This window comes from Pseudorca crassidens, chromosome 14 (assembly GCF_039906515.1).
Source record: "Pseudorca crassidens isolate mPseCra1 chromosome 14, mPseCra1.hap1, whole genome shotgun sequence".
Lineage (NCBI taxonomy): Eukaryota > Metazoa > Chordata > Mammalia > Artiodactyla > Delphinidae > Pseudorca > Pseudorca crassidens.
Genome location: NC_090309.1, coordinates 25,135,156 through 25,156,924, shown reverse-complemented (window position 1 = coordinate 25,156,924; position 21,769 = coordinate 25,135,156). Strand labels below are relative to the sequence as shown.

Here is a 21,769-nt window from a genome sequence, read left to right as displayed (position 1 = left end):
AATATAATTTTCAACAAATGGTGAATGTGGGTAAAGAGTGTATGGAATTCTCTTACTATTCCTGTAACTTAACTTCAAAATTATTTCAAAATGAAAAGTTAAAAAGAAAATATTATTTAGCATTTACTAGAAGCAAGTAACTGTGCCGTTTGCTTATACCAGAAAAATCTTTGCTTCTGAATTTGCTCCTGCAACCCCTTGAATTACCTTTTAATCATAGTTGTAGGTAACTTCTGAGATGACCCCCCACCTCTTGGTATTCATACTCTTACGCAAGCCCTTCCCTCCAAGGGCTGGACATAGTGGGCTGGACCTAGTGACTTACTTCTAACAAAAGTGATGGATGACTCGAGATCAGGTAACCCAAGACTGACTTCTAACTTACTCATGTTCTCTCTCTCTAACTTACTCACTTGCTTGCTCTGATGCAGTCAGTTCCCATGCTATGATCTGTACTACAGAGAGGACTGCATAGCGAGGAACTAAGGGTGGCCTCTAACAGCCTTCAAAGCTTGGAAGTGTATGAATATGTTTTGTGTATTTTAAATTTTATTTTGCTTAGCTGTATTTTTAAGTATTCTATTCTCATTGACATTACTTTTGTAATAAATAACGTTATTTTACTGGAATTTAAAATTTTGAAGTGAATCCTCTCCTGGTGGAGCATTGAGGTGGCCACAACCCTGGTCATGCAGTAGCCTTGTGGGACACCTTGAACCAGAGAACCCAGCTATGCCAATCCCAGATTCCTGACTTACAGAAACAGAGAGATAATTAATATGTGTTGTTTTGAGGTACAGATGGTCCCTGAGTTGCAATGGCTAGACTTATGATTTTTTAACTTTACAATTTAGTGAAAGCAATATGCACTCAAGTAGAAATTATACTTCTAATTTTAAATTTTGATCTTTCCCTGTGCTATCAATATGCAGTACAATACTCTCTTCTGATGCTGGGCAGCAGCAGTGAGCTGTACTTCCAGTCAGCCACATGATCACTTAAGCCATTCTGAACGTAGACAACCATTCAGTTTTTCACTTTCAGTACAGTAGTCAATAAATTACATGAGATATTAAAGACTTTATTAAAAAATAGGGTTTGTGTTAGATGATTTTGCCCCACTGCAGATTAATGTAAGTGTTCTGAACACATTTGAGGTAGGTCAGGCCAAGCTATGATGTTCCACAGGTTAGGTGTATTAAATGCATTTTTGTCAATATCAAAAGAAAAATCACAATCAAACAATGGGTAGAAGACCTAAATGAGCCACTTTTCCATAGAAGACCTTCAGATGGCCAAGAGGCACATGAAAAGATGCTCAACATCACTAATTATCAGAGATATAATTACATTGAGATATCACCTCACACCAGTCAGAATGGCCATCATCAAAATGTCTACAAACAATAAATGCTGGAAAGGGTGTGGAGAAAAGGGAACCCTCCTACACTGTTGGTGGGAATGTAAACTGGTACAGCTACTATGGAGAACAGTATGGAAGTTCCTTAAAAAACTAAAAATAGAGCTACCAATGAATCAGCAATCCCACTCCTGGGCATATATCTGGAGAAAACCATGGTTCGAAACGATGCATGCACCCCAATGTTCATTGCAGTGCTGCTTATAATAGCCAAGACTTGGAAGCAACCTAAATGTCCATTGACAGATGAATGGATATATATATATATATATATATATATACACACACACACACACACACAATGGAATATTAATCATTACAAAGAATGAAATAATGCCATTTGCAGCAATATGGATGGACTTGGAGATTATCATACTAAGTAAAGGTAAGTCAGACAGAGAAAAGACAAATATCATATGATATCGCTTATATGTAGAAGCAAAAAAATACGATACAAATGAGCTTATTTACAAAACAGAAACAGACACACAGACTTAGAAAAAAACTTATGGTTACTAAAGGGGAAAGGTAGAGGGGAGGGATAAATTGGAAGTGTGGGAATGACATATACAAATTACTATATTTAAAATAGATAACCAACAAGGACCTCCTGTATAGCACAGGAAACTCTGGTTAATATTCCACAATAACCTAAATGGGAAAAGAATTTGAAAAAGGATAGATATATGTATACATATAACTGAATCACTTTGCTGTACACCTGAATCTGATTCAACATTGTAAATCAACTATAGTCCAATACAAAATAAAAATTTTTTTAAATGCATTTTTGACATGATATTTTAAATTTACAATGGGTAAGTTGAGGAAGATCTGTAATTTGCTGTGCAGCAACAGATAACTTATACAATCACAGATTGAAAGCCAGTGTGGGCATTTTTGCAAACACTCATCAGGTTAATTTGTGGGGGAGTAATTTAAGCCCTTTCGTGGTGAGAGAAGAAAATAATCATTCTGCTGATGAGTAATATACTTAGTGGGCCCAGTGATGATCCCTGTATGATGTGTTCAACAGAATGAGCGCCTCTGAATGAAGAGCTCTCACCTTCCACATGTGAGAGCACTGGGACATGCCTGGCCTTGAGTCAAAGGGCGTGGTCAATCTGACCAGACCCAAGATTGACATCAGTAAATTAGATCCATAATCTATATTCACCTGTAAGTATGAATCAAAATGTATATATTGTTTTGTGGGTTTTTAAAGAATATAAATGGAATCATATATGATTTATATTTGCTTTTTAAATTTAAGAATATATCTTAGAGAGGTTTCAACATATGTCAATAGTATTCTTTCTGACTGCTGCATATTCTTCTGTAGTATAGACATCAAAGTTTAACCTTTTCCTTGTTGATAGCATATAAATTGTTTCCTATTTTTCACTATTACAATCAATGCTAAAGTCAGTATCTTTTTGTCCTTGTATATATCTCTTTATGCATTGCAGAATTATTTCTACAGTTTAGTTAATCTAGAAACAGAACAGCTGTATCAAAGGGCTTAGGCATTTTCAGGTTTTATACGTTTCAAATTGTACCCAAAAAACGTTCTATCAGTCTGAACACAGTATACTGAACACATGTGTTTATGATCCCTCCTTCTCTCTGAAACCTCCACTGAAATGACAGTGATGTGAGTAAAATAGATACAAAGTATAGGTACAAAGAAAAGAATAGAGAAAAAAATAGAAAACACGAATAGTCCAATGTTTACTGCAAGGGAAGAAATGTACGCATATGATTGAATACAAAAAGGGACGATGTGAAATAAAAACTGTTTAAAGAAGAAAAAAGAAAACACGAAGAGTCAACATAAGAGTAGTCAACAATGAAACATAGTAAAAAGGGACTGACATTAACATCATGGTAGTGTAAGACATCCTTACTTTTTGTACAACTAATGAGGTATCTATCCATAAACCACAGTGCCTCCGTGGGAATTGTGTGATCTAATATCATATGCCAAGGGACCAGGGAGAAATCTTGCTTACCTGTTCATCTGGTAATAGACAGACAAACACTGGTTTGGGCTGCAGAATCAGCAGAGCGAGCAAACCTGCCTCAACAACTCCCAGCCGTGATTGGGGAAAACCTGGAGAATGCTGACTTGGGCAAATACCCACAGATGAGAGAGAATTTGTAGAATTCCAGCCCCCTGGAGGTGATTAGAGCACACCACTGGAAGGAAAACACACACACACATACACACACACACATGAGTTTGAATGCAGCAGAGAGGGAAAGAGGAACTTTTTCAGCTTTGCCCCCTCCACAAGTTGACACAGTAACAAACTGAACTATCCCGTGGTGACCTGTCCACAGGTAAAAAGGAGAGTACAGTGTGAGTGCCCGGCTACCCCAGCTACGCTGGACGCTGCAAGAGAAACCCATTTTTCTCCAGCAACACTAGGAGTACTGGAAACAGGACCTCTATGACTGGGGGAAGGGAGAAGATCAGAAAAGGCTAATAAGAACATCAAAAGGCATTAAAGGGGCATGGTTCCTGCTGTCTGTGCTCAGGGCTTCAGCAGGAAGTCCACTCAAGAGCCCCTGGGATAACTTCAGCCAAGGATATCCCCACCAGCTGGTGGTTACCCCCAATGCCCCAAGTACTAAACCCACACCCCCCCTCACTCTGTGGTGGCTCCTTGTTTGCACTCAGAGATTGGCAGCAGGAGTGAGCAGGGTGAATGCAGTGCTATTAGAAAAACAGACTAGTATCTGTGGGCAAGAGAGAAAACACAAACTTGAGCTGTAGTGCTACCTTCTGGAAAACAAGAGAGATTTCCAGCAGCCAGCCAGGTGAGTTGTAAGAACCGCAGAAGACATAAAAGCTTAAGAATTCTGCCACAAGAGGGAGCAAGAAGTACAGAGCAGGTGTATAAATACAAGATCAGAGAGAACCCCAGATAGAACAGGATCAACAAACAGTATACCCTATCTGAGAGCAACTAGTAAAGATGTGAGGAGGTGTCTGAACTACAAGAAAGAGGAAGAATCAAGAAAACACATCATCACCAAAAGATAATAATCCTTCAATAACTGAACTCAAAAGCAAAAAATCTTATAATCTAGCTGATAAAGAATTCAAAATAGCTGTTTTGAGGAAACAGTGAGCTACAAGAAACACAGAAGACAATTCAATAAAATCAGGAAAAAAATACATGTACAAAGTGAGAAATTTAGCAAAAAGTTAAAAACCATAAAAAGGAACCAAACAGAAATTCTGGAGCTGAAGAATTTGATGATTAAAATGAAAAATGAAACAGAGAGAATCTGCAGCAGGGTAGATCAAATGGAAGACAAAATAAGCAACCAGGAAGACAGTAATTTTGAAATAACCCAATCAGTGGTGAACATAGGAAAAAGAATGAAAAAGAGGGAAGAAAGTGTACATGATCTATGGGATTCAATCAAACACACAAATATAGCATAACTGGAGTTCCAGAGGAGAAGAGAGGGGCAGAAAGTATTTAAAGAAACGCTAGCTGAGAACTTCACAAACCTAGGGAGAGTCTTAGACATCCAAGTTTATGAAAGTAATAGATCATCCTACTATCTCAATGCAAAAGACCGCCAAGAACATTATAATGAAATTGTCAAAAATCAAGGAAGAAGAGAGAATCCTTAAAAAGCCAGAGGAAGAAAGATAATAAACTTACAAAGGAACCCTCATTAGGCTATCAGAGGATTTATCAGCAGAAATGCTACAGGCCAGGAGAGAGTGGAATGACCTATTCAAATTGTTGAAAGAAAAATTGCCAGCCAAGAATACTTTACCTGGCAAAATTATCCTTCAGATATGAAGGAGAAAATATGCTAATTAGTGACATGAAAACACATTAAAGTATACAACACACTGGTAAAGGTAAATATACAATAAATATACAGTTTCAGATTTAGAAAACTCTAATGCTGTACTGTGAAGCTGTGTTAACCACTTAACTACAGTATAAAGGTCAAAGGAAAAGGGTACTAAAAATAACCGAAACCACTATAGTCTGTTAAAAAATACACAATATAAAAACAGGCCAATTGTGACATCAAAAATGTAAAGGGGTTAGTAAAATGGTGGAGGTTTTGTGATCAAAAAGCTTTCACCTTTCACCAATTAGTATGCTGTTAGCTGTGGGCTTGTCATATATTGCCTTTATTAAACTGCGATATATTCCTTTTTATATCCAGTTTGAGGGTTTATCATTAAAGAAAGTTGTATTTTGTCAAATGCTTTTTCTGCATCTATTGGGTTATCAAGGAAACAGGAGATGACATCACCATCTTAAAGAGATAGCTGCATTCTCATGTTTATGGCAGCATTATTCACAATAACCAAAGTATGGAAACAACCTAAGTATCTATCAACAGATGAATGGATAAAGAAAATGTGATATATATTACAGCATTATTCAGCCATAAAAGAGAAGGAGATCCTGCCATTTATAACATGGATGGACCTCAAGGGCATTATGCTAAAATGAAATAAGTCAGACAAAAGCAAATAATATATGATATCAGTAACACGTGGAATCTAAAAAAGTTGAACTCATAAAAACAGAGTAGAACCCTTGTTACCAGGGGCTGTGGGGTGGAAGAACTGGGAATATGTTGTTTAAAGGTACACGCTAGCAACTAGTAGATAAATAAGTCCTGGAGACCTAATGCACAGCATAGTCATTATAGACAACAATATTGTATTATAGACTTCAAAGTTGCTAAGACACTATATCTTAATTGTTCTCACCACAAAAAAAGAAGATAGTAATTATATGACGTGAAAGGCGTTAGCTAATGCTACAATGGTGATCATACTGCAATACAGAAATGTATCAAAGCAGCATGTTCTCACCTTAAATCTATACAATGTTCTATGTCAAATTATATCTCATTTAAAGAAAGAAAGGAAGGGAGGGAGGGAGAGAGAGAGTAGGGAGGGAGGAAGAGAAGGGAAGGGAGAAAGAATGAAAAAGAAAGAAAGAAAAAAGAAAGAAAGAGAAAGAAAAAGAAAGGAAGGAAGGAAGGAGGGAAGGAAGGAAGAAAGAAGGAAAGAAAGAATGAAAGAGAGGAAGGAAGAAAGAAAGAAAGAGAGGAAGAAAGAAAGAAAAAGTAAGAAAGAAGGAAGGAAGGAAGGAAAGAAAGAAAAAAAGAAAGAAAGAAGGAAGGAAGGAAGGAAGAAAGAAAGAAAGAAAGAAAGAAAGAAAGAAAGAAAGAAAGAAAAGAGAAAGAAAGAAAGGAAGGAAGGAAGGAAGGAAGAAGGAAAGAAAGAAAGAAAGAAAGAAAGAAAGAAAGAAAGAAAGAAAGAAAGAAAGAAAGAAAGAAAGAAAAAGCAGGGAGGGAGGGAGGGAAGAAAAGAAAGAAAGGGAGAGAGAAGGAAGCTGAAACTGAACTCTGTCCAGCCAACATCGAGCAAACAGATATTCAGCAAACACTGAGCGTATTGAGTGAGCTCTTTGCCTGGAGGAGCTTAACAGCCCAGCAGGGAAGATGGCCTTATCCATTGCAGTACCAAAGGGAAGTCCAACTACAGAAACATGAAGAAGGATTTTTGGAAATGCAAAGGTGAGTGGAAAAGCTAAGTTCAAATATGGGAATCTGAAAAGGCTTTCTAGAAAAGATGTACAAATCCATGCTTTTACCAGGGTGGAAAACCATCAGGCAGACCTGTATTTGAAGCCTCATCTCAGACTCTTCTTTTAAACAATGATAACACTACCAACTCTGCTGAATTGTGGTAAAGATATTACAGATGACAAGCATAAAGGGATTATCCCAGATCCTGGCAACAACTGATAACTTACTCTCACTCTATTTATTTTGTTCCCCTCTCTCCCTTCCTTCCTTCCTTCCTTCCTTCCCTCCTTTCTCTCCCTCTCTCTCCCCCTTCCCTTCCCTCCCTCCCTCTCTCTCATTCCTCTATCCATCTATCTGTTTTCCTCCCTCTTTCCTTCTCTCCCTTATTCCCTTCCTTTCTTTTCTCATCCCATCTTCCCTTCCCTGTGAATTAATGTCTCTTTTTCACAACCTGCCCTCACCCCACCTATAACATAGGTTAACTTGAAGATGGTTACTGAACTGAATGTTGGAAACCACTATTCTCCCTCTAGCGTAACTAGTCCATCCTGTCCTGTCTTAACTTCCCAGATCAGAAAACATCTTTTTTTGCCTACAATTGTCTCAGACACGGATTCCCAGAGAAACCCAGTAAAAGCAACCAGAGAGGGCAAGGAGTTTTTATTGAGTCTCACTGGATCCTGAGCAGGTGACTCAGGACTGATTTTCACAGCTGATATAATTTGTGTTGTTTCTCTTCATCATTCTTTTACAAAAATCAAACTGTAGTTCTATTGTGGTTGCTTTATCTCTCTCTGTTCCAGGTCACTTCCTCTTAGGCAATGATCTAACCTGTCTTGAGGAGATCCAGATAGCTGTTAATTGACCAAGAAGCAGAATAGAGAGGGCTATTGATGGTAGTTTTCCCTCAATAAATAAAAATAAATGTATTGCTATATCTTGCTTCCTGCAGGGTCATTGTTTTCATTGGCAGGAAGAGGGCCTATGGGGAGGTCCTGGGGCTAATTTCATTTGCACCCTTGGAAGTCAGATCATGCCCAACAGACTCAGTAGGAGAGAACAGTAACACCAGTCCAGGCCAGCTCAGCTGAGGTCTGTGCAAACGTAATCTTTTCCCTGCATGGACTTTCTTGTTGGTCCTACAGCTTGCAATCCCTTGAGTGGAAAAGAAAAGATTTTAAAAAATAGGCTTTAAAGAGAACAGTGTGACTTGTGTAGAATCAGGGAGTATTCAGCACAAACTCTTCTCTGAATTCTTAAGGCACTGTGAAGATGTCTCTTTATGGGATTCTGCCCCTCCCTATAGAAAAACAAAGACTCCCATTAACAATTCTGCCTTCTCTGAAATGCTGGAGAAAGCTTCCTTCCTTCTCTTTCCAGCTCTGATTTTTTCTTCCCCAGGAAGGAGTATTGGAGAATCACTGTGCCCACTAGGCTGGCTCTGGTGCTCCTTCCTTCTGGTGCTGGTTCTCCTTTGCTTTCACTTCTTTCAGCTTCCCCTCTCTTCTCCTACTCCCCTTCTCTTGCCCCCAGGCAAAAAACACCCCAGAAGAGGCCTTTCATTATTCCACCTCATCCTAATCCACCCTACTCACTCTTCTTTACCTGCAGTGGGAAAGACCTGCAGCTCTATAGCCCAGGACTCAAGGGCAGCTAGGTAGAAGGCCCTGACACATTATCTGATCTGGCTTATTTACTGGGCAAGTTGATACTGTATTCTGATGCTTTTCTGGCTCCTTGAGTATGGAAGGGAGGAGTGTAATTAGCTCCTCCAATCTAGGCACACTTTATATAGTTGTATTATAATCAGTTATGTAACCACTATATTCCCCATACAACAGTGAGAAATTTGAGAAGAGAATCCGTATGATTCACTTTGGATTGCCACAGCATCCAGCCAGTTCTTTGCTCACGGTGCCCATCTCTTAAGTATTTATTGAATTAAATCATGAATACACAATTTCTAAAAGTTCAATTATTATATGTGGATAAATAGATATATGCCAGTAAGGATATATGCATATATATGTGACAAATGATTTATGTATAATAATACAATATTAAAAGAGTAGGGAATAGAAAAAAATCTATCAAATCACCATAATCTTACAACCTGAATATAACTACACACTATGAAGTGCAGTGAAGTACATTTTCTTCTGTTCTTTCTTTCTCTTATATAAATTTATATTTACTTGGTTATAATCAGTTTATATACAACTTATATTTTTTTCTCTGGATATACTTTTTGTTTATTTTTAAGATGATTTTTTTAGAGCAGTTTTAGGTTCACAGCAAAATTAAGTGGAAGGTACAGAGATTTCCCATATACCTCCCAACCCCACACATGCAATAGCTTCCGCCATTATCAACATCTCCCATCAGAGCAGTACATTTGTTACACTTGGTATAATTTGGTACAATTATTATATTTGACACATGAACCTAATAGACATATAATAACCCAAAGCCCAGAGTTTATATTCGGGTTCACTCTTGGTGGTGTACCTTCTATCAGTTTCAAAAAATGTATAATAACATGTATCCATCATACACAGTATTTTCACTGCCCTAAAAATCCTCTGTGCTCCACTTATTCATTCTTTGCCCCAAGGATACACATTTCATATAATGTAAATGTCTTTCTGTATTGCTCCACAGTCTTCCAGTCAATCCTACTTAACAATGGCTGCATAGTATTCTACCCAGTGAATGCACCATAGGCTATAAAAACAGTTTCCTACCTTTGGATACTTAGGTTGTTGCAAATTTCTTTTTTAGTAAAAATGATGGAAGGAACATTTTTGTGCTTAACACTACTTCCTTTTTTGCTTGTTTGTTTCACTTACTGCTTTTATAATGGATTCTCAGAATAGAAATCTTCATGTCAAAAGGGTATATATTCTTATACCTCTTGATAGAAATTGCTAAATGAATGTTCAAAAATGGTACATTACTTTATCTTGCCAACAGCTGTGTATGAAAGTACCACTTTCACCAAACTCTCCGAAAGGGGATATTCCAACTGTTGGATTTTTTTTATTTTATAAGTCAATAAATGATTACTTTATTCCACAAAAATTTACTGTGAGTCAACAGTGCCTTTGGCCTGGAGACATAAAGGTTCTCAGCCTTCACCAGATTCCCATATAAATAATAGAATAATAATAATAGAAAACAGAAATTACAATACTTTCTTAAATCTCCAAATTTGTGACTATTAATTGAGTAATGTTGGTCTACTCTCCCTCATTGCTGAGACCACCTCCCTCATGCCAATCTCATAGGAAAAGTGATTCAAATTCTGGTTAAATACTACATGGTCTGCACAGCTATAGTGGCAGTTAAACATCCAAAGAATATTGGTTAAGTAAAAAAATAATCCCCCAAAACTTATTCAATGAAAAAAATTACTGTAAGCAAAGTTAAATGACAAATTGGGAAAAATATTTGAAATATGTAACAGAGACCTAATATATAAAGAGCACATAGAAAGAGCAAAAAAGACACCAATAAAGTAAATTGACCAAAAAAAGAAAAAAAAAAAAATCGGGCTGGCCAAAAATTTCGTTCGTGTTTTTCCATTGCATTTTACAGAAAAACCTGTACGAACTTTTTTGCCAACCCAATATTAATAGTTCACAGAAAAGTAATGGCTCTTAAACATATGAAAAGATGCTCACCGAAAGCAGGGGTTGGCACACTATGGCTCACAAGCCAAATCTGGCCAGCTGTCTGTTTTGTTATTGGCACATAGCCATGCCCATTCATTTATGTTTTGTCTATGTCTGCTTGCATGCTACAACACAGAGTTGAGAGTTAGAATAGAAACTGTATGGCCTACAAAGCTGAGAATATTTACTATCTAGCTCTTTAAAGAAAAAGTTTCCTGACCTATGACCTAGAGAAACAAAAATTAAATAACATTTAGATATTATTTTTTATCTACCAGACTGTCAAAAATCCAACAGTTTGAAAATACTATAACAGGGTTTTCTCATACATCTTATAAGCAGTAAATCTGTGAAACTCTTTAAATGCCAATTTGGTAATACTTATCATAAATAATAATTATTGTACACTTGATCCAGCAATTCTACTTTTGAGAATTTATTCTGCAAATGCACTTGAACACGTATGTATGCCACGGTTATTTATTGCAGGCTTGTTGTCCTGTTTGAAAAGATTTGAACCATTCCCACTGGCCATGACTGGTTAAACTATGATTCATCTGTACAATGGAACAGTGTGTAGTTGTCTAAAAGAATGAGGAAGCTCTCTATACACTGATATTAAATACAATATTTTCAAAATACATTTTTCAGTGAAAAAAGTGAAGTACAAAACAGTATATAGGATATGCTACCTGTGTATAACAGTGGGGAAGGTGAGACTGTATGCTCATATTTTCTTATATCTGCACAAAGAACTCTGGAAAGATGCAGAGAAGCCTGGTATGGATCAAATTTGGGGACTAGAAGTAGGAGACAGCTCTGGAGTAAGACCTCTTACTACATGTCATTTTGTACTGTTTGATCACTGAGCAACATTTATTCACTAACTTGTTGAGCATCTAATAGGTGCCAGGCACTATTCTAGATGCTGAGGATATGGCAGTAAATAAACGAAACACAAATCTCTGTGCTCTTGGGAGTTTACATTCTAGTAAGCTAGTAAGGAGATGGATGATAAAAAAGATAAATAAATAAAATAGGTGGTATGTTAGGTGGTGATAAGGAGAAAACAGAAAAAATAGGAAGGAAGATATGATATGTTAAATGTGTGCTGGAGGGAAGGAGGTAGACAAAGTGACCAAAAGGAATCTCACTGAGAAGGTGATTTTTAAAGAAAAATCTAAAAAGAATGGAAGAGTGAGGCTGGAGAATGTATTATCAATTCAAAACATTAAATTAAAAAGAGCAATCATTCAGCTTAATCTTTCTAACAACCTTCCTAGAAGTTATTAATGAGGTTATTATTATTAATGAGATTATCCTCATTTTAAATTGTTATATTATGATACCAAGGGGTTGCTTTCAAGTAGTTAGAACAAGAAGTGTTTACTGCTCCAATCCAAGTGCTGAGATAGAGGAAACCAAACACGTGTAGGGAGAACACATGGATGATTCTTAGGTGGATGGGCACCTAAGCCAGAGTAGGGAATAAGGGGAGAAGATGACTGAGAGAACTTTAAAGACTGGGAAGGAGTTAGCCAGTCCAAGACTGAATGGAAGAGTTCCTGGATAAGGAAATAACTGTGCAAAAGAGATGAGAAAAGGCTAGGCAGGTGGTTTAGAATAGTTGAAGTGAGGCCTTAGTCAGGGAGGACTATAATTAAATAAGAGCATGGAGAAGTCAAGGTTAGACAATAAAAGCCCTGGTAAGCCACATAAAAAACTGCATATTGGAGTACCTCAAACCATCCCTAAGTCCGTTGCCTCTTGCTTGTCTCTATTCTAGCATGTTTCCTAAACCTTGGCACGACCTACATCTTGAAAAGTTAATTCTTTGTCACAGGGGTTGTCCTATGCATTGTAGTATGTTTCTCCACCCACTAGATGATACTAGCAGCAACCCTCACCTGTTGTTATAGCCAAAAATGTGTCCAGACATAGACAGAAATCCCCCTACTGTGCAAAATCACCCCTGATTATGAACCTGGTCTGGAAGTTGAAAAGCCTAGAATTCTCATTTTTCCAGCCTCTCTTACAGCTAGAAATGGCCATATGACACAGGTCTAGCCTATGAAACATGAGATGAGGTCGGCTGGAACCTCCTTCCTTTTTCATATGTCTTTCAATCTTGAATCAAAAGGCAAGAGCAACAGCAGCCATTTTGCAGCCACGAGATGAAAAGCATAAAAAAAAGGTCATGAGAATCACAGAGAATCTGGCCCCTACATTTTTGAGCTAATGCTAGCAACCACCTACCTCCTTGTTATGTGGGTAAGATAACTCCTATGTGTTTAGGCCACCAAATTGAAGGTTTCTACTATTTGCAGCTGAAAACAACTCTAACTGTTAAACCATAAAAAAGTGTTTGGATTTTATCCTTGATACAACGAGGATCCACAAAGAGATTCTAAAAAGTAAAAAGAATTGCATCATCACAGCTACATTTTAGAAACATCGTTTCACTACAAAACACGGATTGGAGGTTGGTAGACCATAGAAAATGCCATTATGGCAAAGCAGGCAAAAACATGAATGAGCTTAAACCAACTCAGTTACAGTGGGAATAAAGTAGAAGGGAGGCATTTCAGGGACATTGAAAGGTGAAATGGACCAACTGTAAGTGATTGGATATGGGCAGTGAAGAAGATGCATCAAAGGCTAAAAATCATATTTCTAGTATAGGTGATGCCCTAGATGGTACACAAAATAAGGAGTATGTTTAATTTGCAAACAATGCTACTGATAAGGGATTAATTTCCAAAATATACAAACAGCTCATACAGCTTAATATCAAAAAAACAAAAACCCAATCAAAAAACGGGCAGAAGACCTAAATAGACATTTCTCCAAAGAAGACATACAGATGGCCAACAGACACATGAAAAGATACTCCACATCACTAATTATTAGAGAAGTGCAAATCAAAACTCTAATGAGGTATCACCTCACACCAGTCAGAATGGCCATCATTAAAAAGTCTATAAATAATAAATGCTAGAGAGAGTGTGGAGAAAAAAGAACCCTCCTACCCTGTTGATGAGAATGTTAGTTGGTACAGCCACTATGGAGAACATTATGGAGGTTCCTTAAAAAACTAAAAATAGTTACCATGTGATCCTGCAATCCCACTCTTGGGCACATATCCGGAGAAAACTCTAATCAAAAAGATATATGCACCCCAGTGTTCATAGCAGCACTGTTTACAATAGCCAACACATGGAAGCAACCTAAATGTCCACTGACAGATGAATGGATAAAGATGTGGCATATATATATACATATATATACATATGTATATATATACACAATGGGATATTACTCAGCCATAAAAAAAGAATGAAATGATGCTATTTGCAGCAACATGGATGGACCTAGAAATCATCATACTAGTGAAGCAAATCAGAAAGAGAAAGACAAATATATGATATCACTTATATGTGGAATCTAAAAAAATGATACAAATGAACTTATTTACAAAACAGAAATAGACTCACAGACATAGAAAACAAACTTATTACCAAAGGGGAAAGGTGGGGAGGGATAAATGAGAAGTCTGGGATTAACATATACACACTACTATATATAAAATAGGTAAACAACAAGGTCCTACTGTATAGCACAGGGAACTATACTCAATATCTTGTGATAACCTATAATGGAAAAGAATCTGAAAAAGAACATATATATATATTCTTTTTATATATATAAAATATATACATTCTTTTACATGTAAAAGTATATATTTAAATATATATTTTTTATACATTACATATATTATACATATAATATATATATCTGAATCACTTTATGGTATACTTGAAACTAACACAAAATTGTAAATTAACTATAGTTCAATTTTTAAAAAAGAAGCATATTTAAAGGGGACAATGTTCCATTCCAGGTCAGGTTCAATTTGAAACACTTATGGCACATCTAAGTGGTAACGTTCAGGTCATTTAGATACTCAGCTAGAGAAGTCAGAAAAGAGTAAGGCAGTGGTAATTTTACATATATATATATATATATATATATATATATATATTTATTTATTTATTTATTTATTTATATATACACACATATATATATTTCAAATTTTAAAATTTCAATAAAATAACATTACTTATTACAAAACTAATATCAATGAAGTATAGAACACTTATAAATACATCTAAGCAAAAGAGAATTAAAAATACACAGACACATACTCATACAATCCCAGCATCCAGATATAGTTTGTAGTAAAATGTGGTTATATATACATATGAATATACACACATAATGGGATTATACTGTATATGCTGTGTGGTAACAGGTTTTGTTTACTTAACAGCACATCATAAACATCTTTCTACTTAAATTAATATTCACCTACATTTTTTTTTTACTATTATAAACAGTTCTGAGATAAACTGTCTTCACAGTAAAATTTTGACCCATATCCCTAATTATTTCATTAGGATAAATTCCTAGTTGTGGAATTGCTGGCTAAATTCTATATGTAGTTTTAAGGCTTTTGACATTTGTTCCCAAATCATTTTCTAGAGAGGCTATAGCAATTTATAATCCCATCAACAATATGTGCAAGTACTCATCTCCCTACACTTTCTCCAAAATTGAAATTATAAATGTAATCGCTCAAATATTTGAGAATTTTATAAAATTAAAATGTTAACCTTGGGGGCTTCCCTGGTGGCGCAGTGGTTGAGAGTCTGCCTGCCGATGCAGGGGACACGGGTTCGTGCTCCGGTCCGGGAAGATCCCACATGCCACGGAGCGGCTAGGCCCGTGAGCCATGGCCGCTGAGGCCGAGCCTGTGCATCCGGAGCCTGTGCTCCTCAACGGGAGAGGCCATAACAGTGAGAGGCCCGCGTACCGCAAAAAAAGAAAAAAGTTAACCTCACTGTTGGTTTCATTTTGCATTTGTTTAATTGCTAGACATTGAGCTGCTTATGTTTTACCAGTAATCTGTAGTTTTTCTTTGGCAAACTGCTGATTCTTATCCTTTGTCCACTTTTCTTTTGGGACACTTATCCTTTGTTGATTTGTAAGAGCTCTTTATATATTAACTTTAACCCTTCTTCATTAATGCTGCCTTTTTTTCTTAGTTTGCATTTGCCAAATACGGGTACATTTTGATAAACAAATATTTTAAATCATACCTTGGTCAAGGTTTAAAATGGGTATTGTGAAGAATGGGAGCAAGATGTATCCAAAAGCAAATAGAAAGAATGACGCAGTATTACAAAGCCTCAGCTAAGGCCAAATTCCATGAATTTCTTAATGGTTTCAACCTGCAAAGTTGTAACAGTGTTTGGTTACTTGAGTGCAGAGGGAGAAAGGGGAGAAAGAAGGGTTTACTTAAGAGTTGGGATTTTGCCTGTTGGTTTAACCAGAAACTAGACAAAGGAATAAAGGAGTTATGTGTATTAGCAAGTGTGTTCCTGAAATGATGGACCACATGGATGAAGCAACTGATAAAGTGGAAGAAAATAGGAGCAGTTAGGAGCTGTTATCTTCACCTTCATATTTTAATTTTTTTTTATTTTTTTCTGTGGTACGCAGGCCTCTCACTGATGTGGCCTCTCCCGTTGCGGAGCACAGGCTCCAGACGTGCAGGCTCAGCGGCCATGGCTCACGGGCCCAGCCGCTGTGCGGCATATGGGATCTTCCCGACCGGGGCACGAACCCGTGTCCCCTGCATTGGCAGGCAGACTCTCAACCACTGCGCCACCAGGGAAGCCCCCCATATTTTAAATTTTTTAATTCATTTCCTTTATAGTCAGGCAGTGTTCTGAATCACACTCAGAATGAATTTTTAGCCACCAAGTCTATTTACTTGATCTAATGCATTTTATTTTAGCCACTCCACTTTCCATTTCCTTTCCTTCTCTTTTTATCTCAGCCCATATTTACTTAAAAGAAGCATTATCTTCCTGCATCCTAAGCAATATTTAATTCCAGAATATGGAGTGGGAAGGAAAAAGGTTGAAGGGGAGAGAAAAACAGGGCCATGTACCCTTTCACCTTAACAAGATCATAAGACACATGGTAAACACCAGGGCATTCAATGATCACAACTCAGGGTCATCCTGGTCAAAATGGAAAGCCGCCAGGTACTTCTTGTGCTGAGTAGAGTTCCAAAGTCCAGAAGCCTGTTTGCTCTCACCCAAGATATTTTCTTACAACAGCTTATTTGCAAGTGTCATCTGAGGCCTGGAAACTCCAGACCCCCCCTGCCACACCCCACTTCATTTTGGGGTGTCCTCACTATAGAACTGAGGAGATCATCAATTTAATTGCTTGTGAAAACATGATACCAGAGTTTCAAACATCTCTTTTCTAGCTCCAGTGTCCTTTCTCTCCCGAATAGCCTAGAAGAATGGGCAGAACTGAGATTTCTCTGATGTGTGGGTGCCCAGGTAAGGAGGCCCCAGGCACTGAACTTCCTTTGGGAGGTGAGGAGCTGACTGATGACCTGAGCCTTTGCTGATCTGAAAAGAGAGAACCCTGGACTTGAGGCATGTGAAGACTACATGCTGCATCTTGCCAACCACAAAGGAGCCAGCCAGGCTCCTGAGAAGTCCTCCTTTCTAAAATCAGGTTGCATGTCATCCAAGATGCTCTCTCAACAAAAAGCCATGAACTGCCTTTATCCTCAGCCCTAGCTCAGATTTGCCATTGTAAATAGAAGTGTCAGGTTTTGCACCTGAACTCTGAGGTCACCACATATCAAGCCTGACCAGAGAACTAGAAAGTAAAACCAGTCCCCCAGGGGAAACCTAAGCAGAACCTCAGTCCCTTCCTTTTATACAACAAACATAGACATAAGGCCAAATAAAATAAAGAAAAGCAAACTAACAAAACCTTAAAAACTCACTCAAGCAGAAGAAAATCAATTTGGTCATTCAAACTATTCAGCATTTTCATGTATTTTTTAAAATTTCAGCTTTATTGGGTATATTTAAATGACTCCTTTTATGTGAACAGCACCTGTTCTCAAGAAATGATCTTGAGGAGAAAGTCAGCCATCTTTCTAAAAGAAACAACTGTGAACCAAGGAGGGAGCAAATATCAGACTCTCCCAGACTCACATACTTTCTGTCTCCATGTCTCCCAGAAGGTTATCAAACTTCTCACACAACCCCCCAAACACAGACTACACATAAACACACACACGCACACACACACACACACACACACACACACAACCTGGGAGGAGTTGAGAACCACTGCATAGAAATAATCAGGCTGAGGATACTTCATTCTGGCCTTACATATCAGAGTTAAATGCTTAATGACAGAAGCCAACAGTAGCCCCAGGCTATTTCATTCACCCGAGCCCAAAAGGAAACCAAATATTTTTCAGCAAGATAAAGCTCTTAGAACCCCCCATTTGCCAAATTAGAGAAAGCTTAAGTTTCAAACCAGAAAACGTTTCATCTCAAAACTCAGTACCACAGAGCCCCTCTGTTATGAGAGGCATTTCTCTCCTGAGTATAAGACCAGAGATGGCCACCCAGGAGATGGCTCTACCCAGCCCCAGGCCTCAGACCTGGCCCAGCTGAGACTGAACAACTACCTGAGACAAAGGAATAGGCCTCTAGGATATTGCTGAGCAAAGCCATGTCCACGAACTCGGGGATCACCAGCTCCGTGTTGTGGTAGAAGGACAGCCTCGATGTGACATCCAGAAAAGGCCTCCTGGAGATGCTTCAGCTGGATCAAGGTGGCCACCCTCCCTCTCTTCTCTTCTGTTTGGGAACACAAAGTGAGTGATGAGAACACATTCTGATTTCCTGAGGCTGTGCTCCAGGTAGCCTGGGCTCAAGAACAAAATCCAGTCCAACCTTCCCAGCCAGGGGGCTGCAAAGATCTGAGATCTTGTACTCTTTGCTCTAACAGCTTCTTGGCTTTCAAAGAAGCAGCAACTCCTTAAATCTGTTTTTCCTGGCCTTTCTCCTTTCTCTTTCCCCATCTCCTCCCAATTTCCCATTTAAACATTTCTCCCTCACCTTTCCTTGATCCTTTTTATTGCATTCTTCCCGGTTTGCCTATGAGGTTCAGTCCATCATCACTTTAATCACTGCATTTTTACCCCAAGCCACAGCCTGCTTTTCACCTGGCTCTGCTTTCCCCTGTACTGATGGCACTTGTGTACTTTGATCAGCTTGCTTCATCCCACGTATCACCAAATGTGCATTCTTGGCAATGGGTCAGAGCTGACTATTTCAGAACTCCCAAAGTGGTTCCTGTTCTAAAATGCCCCCAAGAACTTGGGAGCTCGAGGCTGCTACCTGCCCCTAGCTCCATGACTCCACCTGTGACTGTGATGGGCCAACCAAACACACATGCACTGCCACAAACGGCCCATCAAAGGAACTGATCATCAGGGTTCAGAACAGGAACTTGGGATCTCAGTATTCAGTATTCAGCCTCTGGCTGGGGAGCACATTCTTTCCCCAGCTGCTGCTGCTGTTTAGAACCAGCATTATCATTACCCATTCAGTGAAGCCCTAGCAGAGAGCTGAGGATTTCAACTGGCAGAGATCTTAATGACTCCTATTCAGTGCCACTCTATCTGAAGACAGGGAACTGAGTCACAGGGTATGGAAGGATGTCAGGTTAGGGAAAGCTAGGGAAGCAGAAGGTTCCAGTCCTTTCAGAAGAAACAGGTTCTCAGGTGGGTCACAGACATTGGTAACATGGATCACATTCAGAGGGCCTGGAGAGCTGCAATTCCATAGGTGGATGGAATGGGTCACAACAGATAAGACAACTCTCACTTTGGTGAATTCCAGTGGGCTCAGGGAAGACCAAAGCAAGAAAAGACAGACCAACCCATAGGTAGGACAGAAACAAACACAAGGTCCTTGGAGCAGCCAGAGGCCCAGATAGTGGCAGATGAGGAGCGGGCTAGCTATTGCTGAGGGACCCCTGTACCTCTGAGTCTTCAACAGCCATTTGAGTTCCTAAAAGGTGACAACTGATGATACAGGTGAAGACTTGGAACCACCACCCTGAGTTCAGAAACTGCTCTGCAGGTCTGAGGACTTCAGGACCTAGGAAGAGAGTGAAGCCACTGGAATATTTCTGAGTATATAGTAGGACAAAGCTGTTTCAGGTCCATTCCCTCCTTTCTATCCCCACTAATCCTACTATAGTGCAAGTCTCATCATTTTATTTCTGTGAGTTTTCCAACAGTCTCCTATCTGATGCTTCTGCAAATACCTCTTCCTATTCAATCTAGCACCCACTTTTACCATCAGGGTTATCTTTTATAAAGTACAAATCTGATCACTTCACTCCATAAGTCCAACCCTTCATTAATGTTAAGAAGTTTAATCCCCATTAAACTTCTTAACACAAAACACATCCACTTTCACAATATCTGACCTCTATTTTGGCTCTTAATTCATCTCCTACCCAAGTCTACACTCTTACACATATACACAGAGATACAAGTATGCCTAATGCTTCAACAATACCAGATTACTTTCAGTTCCCCAAATACACTAAACGCTTTTATCTTTTCATGCTTTTGGTTGTGCCCTTCCTTTTGCCTAAATGTCCCTCCTCCCTGGCTAACGTTTCCTGTAAGAGGTTCTACTGTAGTCTCAAAATCCCAAAGACTTCCTTTTTTTCAGAAATAGAAAAATCCATACTAAAATTCATATGGAATATCAAGCAATCCAAATTACTAAAACAATCCTAATAAAAAAAAACAAAGCTGGAAGTCTCACACTTCCTCATTTCAAAACGTATTACAAAGCTACAGGAATCAAAACAGTGTTGTACTTGCATAAAGACAGGCATATGGATAAATGGAATAAAACAGAGAGCCCAGAAATAAAACCTTACATATATGGTTAAATTATTTTCAACAAGAGACCATTCAATTTGGAGAGAATAGTCTTGTTGAGAAAACTGGATATCCACATGCAAGAGAATGAAGTTCAACCCTTATCTTACACCATATTAAAAAAAAAATTAAAAATGGATAAAAGACCTAAGTGGAAGAGCTAAAACTATAAAGCTCTTAGAAGAAAACATGGAGGAAGAGCTTCATGACACTGGATTTGGAAATGATTTCTTGGACTTGACACCAAAAGCACAGGCAACAAAATAAAAATAGATAAGTTGGACTACATCAAAACTTAAGACTTCTGTGCATCAAAGGATACAATCAACAGAGTGAAAAGCAACCAATGGAATGGGAGAAAATATTTGCAAATCATATATCTGATGAGGGATTAATATCTAGATTATAGAGAACTCCTACAACACAACAACAGCAAAAAACAAACAACCTGATTAAAAAATGGGCAAAGGATTTGAATAGACCTTTCTTCAAGGAAGATTCATGAATGGCCAATAAACATATGAAAAGATGCTCAACGTCACTAATCATTAGGGAAACACAAATCAAAAACACAATGAGATACGACCCCACATCCATTAGGATGGCTACTATCAAAAAAACACAAAACAAAACAGAAAATAGCAAGTGTTGGAGAGAATTGGAGAGGAACCCTTGTACTGTTGATGGGAAGGTAAAATTGTGGAGGCACTATGGAAAACAGTGTGGCAGTTTCTCAAAAACTTAAAAATAGAATTACCATATGATTCAGCAATTCACCTCTGGGTCTACACCCAAAAGAATTGAAAGCAGGGACTTGAACAGATATTTGTACACAAATTATGATGAAGCATTATTATGGCAGCCTAAAGATAAATCAATCAAAGTGTCCATCCACAGACAAATGGATAAACAAAATGTGGTATATGCATACAATGGAGTATTACAGCCTTTTTTTTTTAACATCTTTATTGGAGTATAATTGCTTTACAATGGTGTGTTAGTTTCTGCTTTATAACAAAGTGAATCAGTTATACATATACATATGTTCCCATATCTCTTCCCTCTTGCATCTCCCTCCCTCCCACCCTCCCTATTCCACCCTTCCAGGTGGTCACAAAGCACCGAGCTGATCTCCCTGTGCTATGCGGCTGCTTCCCACTAGCTATCTATTTTATGTTTGGTAGTGTATATATGTCCATGCCTCTCTCTCGCTTTGTCACAGCTCAC

The 21,769-nt window shown here is 38.2% G+C and overlaps 1 protein-coding gene across 7 annotated transcripts in view; it reads right to left on the bottom strand.

The window, feature by feature from the left end:
- Positions 1-21,769, bottom strand: part of EVA1A (eva-1 homolog A, regulator of programmed cell death) — a 77,634-nt gene that overhangs the window by 8,959 nt on the left and 46,906 nt on the right. For 4 of the 7 annotated variants that reach the window (XM_067704559.1, XM_067704558.1, XM_067704555.1 and 1 more), the window contains 2 exons: positions 19,624-19,742; positions 18,263-18,434 (listed from right to left, as the gene is read on the bottom strand). In XM_067704559.1, coding sequence (XP_067560660.1) covers positions 18,263-18,308 — 46 coding nt within the window. In that variant the 5' untranslated portion in view covers positions 18,309-18,434; positions 19,624-19,742. Of the gene's footprint in view, positions 1-18,262; positions 18,435-18,695; positions 19,552-19,623; positions 19,743-21,769 lie in introns of those variants that run through there. The other 3 variants (XM_067704557.1, XM_067704562.1, XM_067704561.1) reach the window with 2 other exon arrangements.